General features: G+C 51.4%; 1 protein-coding gene across 2 annotated transcripts; it reads left to right on the top strand.

Moving 5' to 3' along the window:
* Positions 1–200: 200 nt before the first annotated feature.
* Positions 201–9,674, top strand: SNX32 (sorting nexin 32). 2 transcript variants are annotated; one of them, XM_082629168.1, is made up of 13 exons: positions 201–385; positions 5,486–5,590; positions 5,940–6,050; positions 6,171–6,292; positions 6,465–6,588; positions 6,748–6,852; positions 7,050–7,155; positions 7,317–7,392; positions 7,624–7,663; positions 8,427–8,513; positions 8,593–8,778; positions 8,854–8,939; positions 9,267–9,674. In XM_082629168.1, the coding sequence occupies exons 4-13, from the start codon at positions 6,273–6,275 to the stop codon at positions 9,448–9,450; spliced, it is 1,014 nt and encodes a 337-aa protein (XP_082485294.1). In that variant the 5' UTR covers positions 201–385; positions 5,486–5,590; positions 5,940–6,050; positions 6,171–6,272; the 3' UTR covers positions 9,451–9,674. The 2 variants fall into 2 exon arrangements, with proteins under 2 accessions (XP_082485294.1, XP_082485295.1); XM_082629169.1 differs by having other exon boundaries at positions 6,150–6,292.
* Positions 9,675–9,912: the final 238 nt, after the last annotated feature.

Raw genomic sequence — 9,912 nt, 5'->3', positions numbered from 1 at the left:
CCCAACCCCACGATTCCATCCCCCACGCTGTCGGCTGTTCCCGGCCCTCTCAGTTCCGCGCTGCCCCTTAAAAGCTGGGGCCCGGCAAGGAACGACAGGCGTTGCAGCCAATGGCGTCCCGCACGGTAAACCTGCTACCCAATCAAAAGGCGCGGCTGCGAGGGAACGGCGTGGAACCACGCCCGGCTCCAGGTGACTCCTTGGCAGGGAGGGGAGAGTGCCTCAGTCAGCTGATAGGATCCCCACTGGGTCCATTCCTTGGGGCGATTTACCGGGGACCAACCCACGGGAGCGCGCGGGCAGTGACCCGCCGCGGAATTCTTGTGTGCTGTAGTCGAGAACGAGAGTGATGGAGGTGCATCTAGAGGCTGGGAAGGAGAGCAAGGTACAGAAAAGATGCAAACACCCTCCCAACCTTCACCTCACTCAATGATACCCAGTGATGCACAATCAGGGAATGGTGTGTGTGTGTGTGTGTGTGTGTGTGTGTGTGTGTGTGTGTTCGTGCCCACGCATGAGGTAGAGAAAGGCGAGACCTGAGCAAGGGGGTGGGGGCGCTTCTGTGGCATCAGCATGGGGGCTGGTGAGGATGTCAAAGGAGGCAGGGTTTACCGTGGCCCCGACAGATGGAAAAGGACCCGTCGCTCTTACTCATCCCCTCCCCAGGACCGACTCATGCTGGTTTGATGGGGAAGAAGAAGGAAGGATGTTAGGGATTGAGAAGGGGCTGGAGTACCCTCCTCCTTTCCCAAGGTGGGGGAATACTGTTCAGCACTAATGGCTTCACTTGTGTATCTATGTTCATGTAATCATGAGACCATTCATTCTTTCCTCTTGACTTCATTCAACAAATAGTTTCTGAGCATCCTTGTGCCAAGGATGGTTAGGGGTGGGGCATACAGAGGTGCACACTTTTAGGGGTAGGAGGAATGTGCCTAGTGGGCTGTGACTGAGGATAAGGATGGAGCAGCTGTGGTCCATCTTTGAAGTACCATCTCCCTCAAGAAGTTACCAAGCAGGAAGGAGACAGGGGACTTGGGGGCCTATTGCACCAATGAACCAGATTTTGGGGGTGGGGGGCAGTTGGACAGAGGAAGAGCCTGCCATGGGGGTGTCGGAGAAGCCAAGAAGTGAGGAATGGGGATCAGTGGAATTTGAAGAAGTGAGAGGGGTGAGAGACCAAAGTATGGAACAGAAAGCATCTGTTTCAGTGTTTATCTATGTTCATATTCATGGTTAAATTAGTTAACACAGGGACTTCCCTGGTGGTCCAGTGGTTAAGACTTTGCCTTCCAATGCAGGGGGTGCAGGTTTGATCCCTGGTGGGGGAGCTAAGATCCCACATGCGTTGTGGTCAAAAAACCAAAACATAAAGCAGAAGCAATAAAGACTTTAAAAATGGTCCACATCAAAAAAAATCTTTAAAAAAATTAGTTAATATATATAAAATGCTTAGAGCAATGCCTGGCATATAGGTAAAGCAAATATAAGTGTTAGCTATTATATTACTATTACTGTTACCAGTAATAGTGGATGCTATGTGTTCTGAGGATATACTGGGCTGTCAAACTGATGGGTGCACCCCTAACCTTTGTAGATGCCAGACTCTTTGAAAATCTATTATTAGACCATGTCCTCCAGAGTAATCATTGCCTTCTTCAAAATTCTCCTATAAATATAGAGAAATGAAAAGAGTAATAAATGAATATGTAAGTAAAAATATAGCAGAGAAAATGAAATAACATAAAATACTTGACTAATCTAACAGAAATCAAGAAAGAAAGAATAAAGCAACTATACTCCAATAAAAATTAATTTTTAAAAAAAGAAAGAAAGAATAAAGGAGCAAAAAACAGATGAGATGAAGAGAAAACAAAAAGTAAGATGGCAGGTTTATAGCCTACTATATCAGTAATTACAATAATGATGAATGGAACAAAAACTACAGTTAAAAAACAAACATCTGGGCTTCCCTGGTGGTGCAGTGGTTAAGAATATGCCTGCCAATGCAGGAGACACAAGTTCGAGCCCTGATCCGGGAAGATCCCACATGCCGTGGAGCAACTAAGCCTGTGTACCACGACTACTGATCCTGCGCTCTAGAACCCGCAAGCCACAACTACAGAGCCCAAGTGCCACAAATACTGAAACCTGCGCGCCTAGAGCCTGTGCTCCACAACAAGAGAAACCACGACAATGAGAAGCCCGCACACAGCAACGAAGAGTAGCCCCCACTCACCGCAACTAGAGAAGGCCTGCGTGCAGCAACGAAGACCTGACACAGCCATAAATAAATGAATAAATAAATAAATAAGTTTATTTTAAAAAAATCTTCACATTTGATTTTTAAGAAACAATTCTGGGGCTTCCCTGGTGGCACAGTGGTTGAGAGTCCATTTGCCGATGCGGGGGACATGGGTTTGTGCCCCGGTCCGGGAAGATCCCACATGCCGCGGAGCAGCTAGGCCCATGAGCCATGGCCACTGATCCTGCGCGTCCGGAGCCTGTGCTCCGCAATGGGAGAGGCCACAACAGTGAGAGGCCCATGTAACGCAAAAAAAAAAAAAACCCAATTCTGTTAAAAGTGACATACTTTTTAAGGACACAGAAATATTGAAAAACTAATGAAATATGTACACTATGAACACACTAACCAAAAGAAAGCTGGTGTGGCTTTATCAATTTCAGACTGGAAGACAAGAAAGAAGTATTACTAAAAATAAAGAGGAACATTTTATAATGATTAAAGAGTCAATTCAACAGGAAAACACTCCTCAATTTTATGCACCTAATAACAGTTTCAAAATATGCAAAATAAAAAATTACATGCGCCACAGAGCAGCTAAGCCCGTGTGCCACAACTACTGAGCCTGCACTGTAGAGTCCACGAACTACAACTACTGAGGCCTGCGCACCGCAACGAAGAGTAGCCCCTGCTCGCCACAACCAGAGGAAAACCGCACACAGCAACCAAGACACAATGCCGCAAAAAATAAACAAATAAATAAATTTATATATATATATGTAAAATTACTGAGAAAAATTAAAGAAGACCTAAATCATTGGAAAGATATTCCATGTTCATGGATTGGAAGATTCAGTATTGTAAAAACATCTGTGCTTTTGATCTATAGATTCAGTGTAATTTCAATCAAATCCCAGAAAGTTCTTTGGGGGTAGAAATTAACAAGCTGATTCTAAAATTTATTTGGAAATGCAAAGGACCTACAATAGCCAAATGATCTTGAAAAAGAACAAAGTTAATTCTACCTGATTTCAACGTTGCCTGTCAACTACAGTAATCGAGAGAGTGTGATATTATCAAAAGTATAGACATATAGATCAGTGGAACAGAATAGAGAATACAGAACTGATCACACTTATGAGGTCAATTGATTTTCTAACAAAACAAATCAATAGTGAAAAAATAGTGTTTTTAAACAAATAGTGGTAAAATCACTGGCTATTTATAGGGCAAAAATGAATCACAACCCATACCTTACACTGCATACAAAATGAATTAAATGGATCATAGACCTAAAACTGTTAATTTCTAGAAGAAAAAAATAGGAGAATATCTTCATGACCTTGGGGTAGGAGTGCTTCTTCAAGAGTACACAAACCACAAAAGAAAAGATTGATATGTTGAGCTTGTAAAATTATAAGCCATTAAGAGAGTGAAAAGGCAACCCATAGAGTAGGAGATATTGGCAAAACATATAACTGACAAAGGGCTTGTCTCTAGGATATTTAAAGAGTTCCTACAAATCAGTAAGAGAAAGATGATCTGATTTTTAAAAGATGGCAGGGAGGAACAAAAGACTTGAATAGGCACTTTACAAAAGAAGATATCTGAATGTCTAATAGGTACATGAAATGGTGTTCAATATCATTTCTCACCAGGGAATACAAGTTAAAGCCACTATGCACTATTTATTTTTTAAGATGTACTTATTTATTTGGTGGCTCTGGTCTTAGTTGTGGCACGTGGGATCTTCGTTGCCGTGTGCGGGATCTTTGTTGTGGCATGTGGGATCTTTTTTCTTTAGTTGCAGCATGTGGGATCTTTTAGTTGTGGCATGCGGGATCTAGTTCCCCGACCAGGGATTGAACCCGGGCCCCTTGCATTGGGAGCATGGAGTCTTAACCACTGGACCACCAGGGAAGTCCCCACAATGCAGTATTACTGTACCTCCACCAGTAAGGCTAAAATTAAAAGGACTAACAGTTCTAAGTATTGGCAAGGATGTGGTGCAACTGGAACTTTCATTCAATGCTGGAGGGAGTGTGAATTAGTACAGTCACCTTGGAAAACTGTTTGGCAGTATTTATGAAAGCGTTTTAAACACATGCCTACCCTCTGACGAAGCCATTCTCGACAAAGCCATTCTCATTCCCAACAGAAATGAGTACTTAGGTCCCTCAAAAGATATATGCAAGAATGTTCATGGCAGCTTTATTCATAATAGCCCCAAACTTGAAATAATCCAAATGACCACCAACAGTAGAATGGATAAACTACGATATGGTCATATGATGGAACACTACACAGCAATGATAAGGAAACACTGCACTCAATGACATAGATGGGTCTCACTAAAGAACATGGACACAAAATAGTATATACTGTGTAACTGCATTGATACGAGGCTCAAGGCCAGGTAAAATTAATCTATGGTGCTAGAAGTCTAAGAGTGGTCCCACAGTGTCCCAAATAAGTGCTAGAGCCTGTGAGAGGAGAGAGGGAGGCCTCTGGGTGTGAGAGGTGGGCAGGTGTCAGTTTATACACTGGTGAGTAGTACTTGAAGGGAGAGTGGCTTCTGAGCCTCTACCTCTCTCCCTAGTACCTCTTGGCACAATGGTGTGGACATAGCAGGTGTTCACTAAATGCTTGTTGAGATAGCTCAGTGTAAGAATGAACTAGTAACTTGGTGCCTCAGGGATCTTTTCACTTAGAGAAAAAGTACAAGTGCTTGGCCTCCAAGTCAGTGCCTCTTGGCACCAAACGTAGTGAATGGAATGGTCTCAGGAGCCCCTCAAAAGGGGTGGGACCGTCTTATCCAGCTCACTTTACACCTGGTGAAAGGTACCTGAGGTAACCAGCTGAGAAGGGGTGGGCAGGTAACTGAGGAAGTGCATGGGGTTTGGAACCGAGAAACTCTGTTCAAATCTGGCCCCGCCACTTTGCACCTGTGTGATCTCGGCCAAGTTATTTCACCTCTCTGGTGGTCGCAGCTTCCAGGCCTATAAAACAGGGAGAGTTCTGCCTACTTCAGAGGATGGCAGGGTGGGAAAGTGTCATTGTGAATCCCTGAGCAGTGACTTATCAGGATCCCTCGGGAGGTGGGGGGGAACAGCCGGCGACCCCAGGGCGTGGTGGAAGTAATGCTGCTGAGGTGGTCTCTGCAGGAGGACCAGAAGCCTGCGGCGAGGATGGGCGGGGGGGCCGTTGTCAGTCATGTCAGGGACCTCCCTTCCCCCACAGCCCTCCTCCATGTCCGCGGACCTGCAGGGAGACAGCTCCTTACAGGTGGAGATCTCTGATGCCGTCAGCGAGCGGGACAAGGTGAAATTCACTGTTCAAACCAAGGTGAGGCTGCGCCGGAGCAGGGGGTTTCAGATGCCTGCTTCAGGAGCCCGGCGCGCAGATGTCCGCGAAGCCTCTGGGCACCGCTCCTCAGCCTGGCTCTTGGCCCCTGGCCCTCTGAGAAAGAGGGCATCCTGTCTAGTCTCATACAGCCTTTGCCTGCCTAAGGCCCCAAGTCCTACCATCCCCTGCCCACCCTCCTGAGGGTAGTCATGGACGCGTGAGCCCCAACTCGGGCCTCCCCTGGGATGTGGGATTGGGGAGGCCCAGAAGTGGGTGCCCACGAAGCTTGGTGGGTGTAGGGTTTGGGCAGGGGAGGGAAGACACCTCAGCTAGGCTCCCCGGCTTCCAGAGCTGCGTCCCTCACTTCGCCCGGCCCGAGTTCTCAGTCGTGCGACATCACGAGGAGTTCATCTAGCTACACAATGCCTACGTGGAAAACGCCGAGTACGCCGGTCTCATTGTGAGGAGGGGCCTGCCTGGGCACCTGGGGGAGGCCGGGAGGCTGGGCCCGGCTTCGGGGTGCGGGTGACGGCCTTCTCAATGACGAGAGGACTTCCAGCTCTGTCCCTCCTTGGAGCAGATCCCCCCAGCCCCTCCAAGGCCAGACTTTGAGGCTTCAAGGGAAAAACTGCAGAAGTTGGGCGAGGGAGACAGCTCTATCACGCGGGAAGAATTTGCCAAAATGAAGGAGGAGCTGGAAGCGTGAGTGCCGCCTCCCCTTCCTGTCTGTGACAAAGCCCCAGGGTTTCTCCCCTGACCGTCCCCTGTGGGTGTTTAGGACCCTGCTCCTCGTTCCAGGGCTGCTGAGGGGGAAGGGGGCAGGAGGGGGGAAGGAGCCAGGGAGGGCCCGCGAGCTGCCTGCCGTCCTCTGCAGGGAGTATCTGGCCATCTTTAAGAAGACAGTTGCGATGCATGAAGTCTTTCTGCAGCGCCTGGCGGCCCACCCCACCCTGCGTCGAGACCACAACTTCTTTGTCTTTTTGGAATACAGCCAGGATGTGAGCTGGGCCACAGAGCTGGGGTCCCCCCTGGGGGTGGGGGGCAAGGCTCTAAGTGGGCTCAGGCCTCTGTCTCATCAGCTCGGCGAGTGGTATATGCCCGGGGTGGGAGGTGCAAATGCCCACCCTGACGTCGCACCCTCCCCATGTGTGCCTCAGCTGAGTGTCCGAGGAAAGAACAGGAAGGAGCTCCTTGGGGGGTTTCTGAGGAATATTGTGAAGTCTGCAGATGAAGCCCTCATCACTGGCATGTCAGGGCTCAAGGTGACTTGGGGAGCCCCCTCTCTGGATTCAACCCAGGGCCTCAAGTCCCCAGCAAGGATTGAGACCCTGGGTCCCTGTGGGAGGGAAGCCACTGATGGGGCCCTGCCTAGAGGGAGATTGTGCCACGCCCGGGAGCCCAAGGCTGCGCTGCTGCTCCTGGTGACTCGGTGTGAGTGGGTCCTGTCTGGCTCCCTTAGGAGGTGGATGACTTCTTCGAGCATGAGAGGACCTTCCTGCTGGAGTACCACACCCGCATCCGGGACGCTTGCCTTCGGGCAGACCGAGTCATGCACTCTCACAAGTGTACGCAGGGCCCCAGGGGCCCTGGATTCTCCCCAGTGGCCCTACTTCCCAGGGGAGAGGAGAGAGCAGGAATGCCCTGTGTCTGTCCGTGGCCACAAACACCAGGGGTGGGGCTTGACGTGCAGACCAAGGGGCTCTGATAGACGGCTCTTCCCCAACAGGCGTGGCAGATGATTATATCCCTATCTCAGCTGCACTGAGCAGTCTGGGAACACAGGAAGTCAACCAGCTAAAGACGTGAGGACTCCCTCTTGCCCCTCTGCCCTCTTTCTTTGCCTGTAATACTGTGTCTGTCCATGAGGGGTCACTCCGTGGAAGCCTACTATCAGCTCTAGTGGGAGATGCAGAAGCTCCTCTTGGGCTTTGGGAGAGAAAGAGAGGGAGGGTTCCCCAAGGGGGACCTAAGGGCAGGGAAGCTTTAAGCAACCCCTAAGACCCCTGCCCTAACTCCTCCCCACTGCCTCCTAGGAGCTTCCTCAAATTGGCAGAGCTCTTTGAACGATTAAGGGTGAGTACTGCCTCCGTGTCGAAAGGCCACCCAATGATCCTTTGCAGGGAAGAGAGTGTCCTGGGAGAGGGGAAAGCTCCAGGGTCATTTTGGAATGTTCAGTGATAACTTGGGCTCAGTGAGGCCCTGGACTCACTCTGCAGACTAGTTTAATAAGAGATGGAGTGGAGACAGGGATCCAGCCTCAAGTGTGGGTGTGTGGTGATGGGGGAGGAGGTGGGAAGTGGGCTTGGCGAGGCACTTACAAGGATGTGCCATGTGCCTCTGGCAGACTGTTCTGTGCTGCCAGCAGCCTGCCCCAGACACGCTCTTCCTGAACTCCTCTCCAAGAAAGTCACTGGAGTGTGCCAGTATTCCTAAAATGTCCGTTGGACCCCATCTCTTCCCTGCTTAGGGCCCTTCAGTGACCCCATCCATGCTAGAAACTACCCAAGACACAAAGCCCAAAGTCCCTAGCTTGCATCTTAAGCCTGTTGTGATCTGGCCCACTGCTGCCCAAGTGCCCCACTGAACTTATGGTTCCCTGAAAACATAGCAGGCTTGCACACCTGCAAAGCCTTTGGCTGTTGTCTAAGCCCTACTCGACCCCCAAGATCCAGATCAGATGACACCTCCTCTGTGAAGCCCTCCCTGGCCTGCTCCCCTGAACCTCCGGGCTTGACATAGCATGGGTATCAAGTGACCCTACTTGGTATTTAGATGAACAGCAGCACCCCCAGTCCTTAGCTGCACCCCGCCACCAGCCTCCACTTTCCTGATTCAGAAACTGGAGGGCCGAGTGGCTTCTGACGAGGACCTGAAGCTGTCGGACATGCTGAGGTACTACGTGCGCGACTCACAGGCAGCCAAGGTGAGAGGTGGCCCCAGAGCAGACCTCAGGGCTGGAGCCACCAGGGAGGGCGGGCAGGCAGGCAAGGGCCGTGGGCCAGGGATCCTGTGCCCCTGCCGGCCCCAGGACCTGCTGTACCGGCGGCTGCGGGCGCTGGCGGACTATGAGAACGCCAGTAAGGCACTGGACAAGGCGCGCACCAGGAACCGGGAGGCGCGGAGCGCCGAGAGCCAGCAGCAGCTGTGCTGCCAGCGCTTTGAACGCCTCTCCGACTCAGCCAAGCAGGGTAAGCGCCACGGCCCTGGAGGCCCTGCCGCCGCACCGCTGACTCTGCCGCAGTGCCCACTCCTCTCTCCTCCAGAGCTCGTGGACTTCAGATGCCGTCGCGTCTCCTCCTTCCGCAAGAACCTCATCGAGTTGGCGGAGCTGGAGCTCAAGCACGCTAAGGTGAGCCCCCCAGCCTCACCGAGCCTTCTTGCTGCTTTCCTGGCCTCCCACCCCTGGGCCTCTAGGCTCTTATCAAGTGTCTTGGTGCATGGGGGGGCGCGGTGGAGCTGGGCGGGGAGGTCAGGCTGCCAGGAGCAGCCCCGGCTGTTCAGGGCCACAGTTCCCCATCTTGGATCAGGACCATTCCTTTCTGTCATTGGTAGTGAGGCCTCAATAAATGGTGGCTGTTATTGCTGAGGACAGGGATGGGGACAGAGGAGCTATCCAAGGTGGGGTAACAGAGGGGGTAGCAGCAGATGGGAGCCATCAAGAATCTCTCTTCTGCAGGCCAGCACCCTGCTTCTCCGGAACACCCTTGTCATTCTCAAAGGGGAACCTTAGAGCCACCAGAGTCCCCCCCCACACCTCCCACTCCGACAAGATGCCTCCTTCCCCACCCCAGGAGCCACTCACCATGCCCCGTGACTTCTCGGGGCAAGGCCTACCCCTACCCCAAGGTGCCAGGCCCTGAAAGATAGGGCAGCATGGGCACCACACTTGGCCACAGGTAAGCAGAGCTTTAACCTGGGGAAACCCAGGGGCCCTGACCTCCCTCCCCAGAGGCTACGGGGCAGCCTCAACCCACCTCTGGCCCCAGAGTTCATTTGTCTCCAGCTTGTTCACAAATAAAAAGCCTGATTCTGTAGCAAGGAGGCTTGCCTGTCCTGACTTCCCATTTGGAGAGCCCACCAAGTACATCCTCTATCGGGGCACCATGGTAGAGACCAGATCCTGGGGGGACATGGTGGGGGGGGACACCCCTGCAGTGTCTTCAGCCACTTTTCAGAGTTCCAATAGTGCTCTCTGTGGGAAGGTACAAGACCCAGAACTTGGAATCCAGGAGCAGTCTTCAAGGCGTGCCACCACCCCCATCAACCCTGGCACAGACCACACATAAGACGAATTATAAATCCTCTACCCCCATTTCCTAACC

This window comes from Mesoplodon mirus (genome assembly GCF_964341445.2).
Source record: "Mesoplodon mirus genome assembly, chromosome: 7".
NCBI classification, from domain to species: Eukaryota; Metazoa; Chordata; class Mammalia; order Artiodactyla; family Ziphiidae; genus Mesoplodon; species Mesoplodon mirus.
Note: the sequence above shows the minus strand (reverse complement) of the source record. Positions and strands in the feature narration are given on the sequence as shown.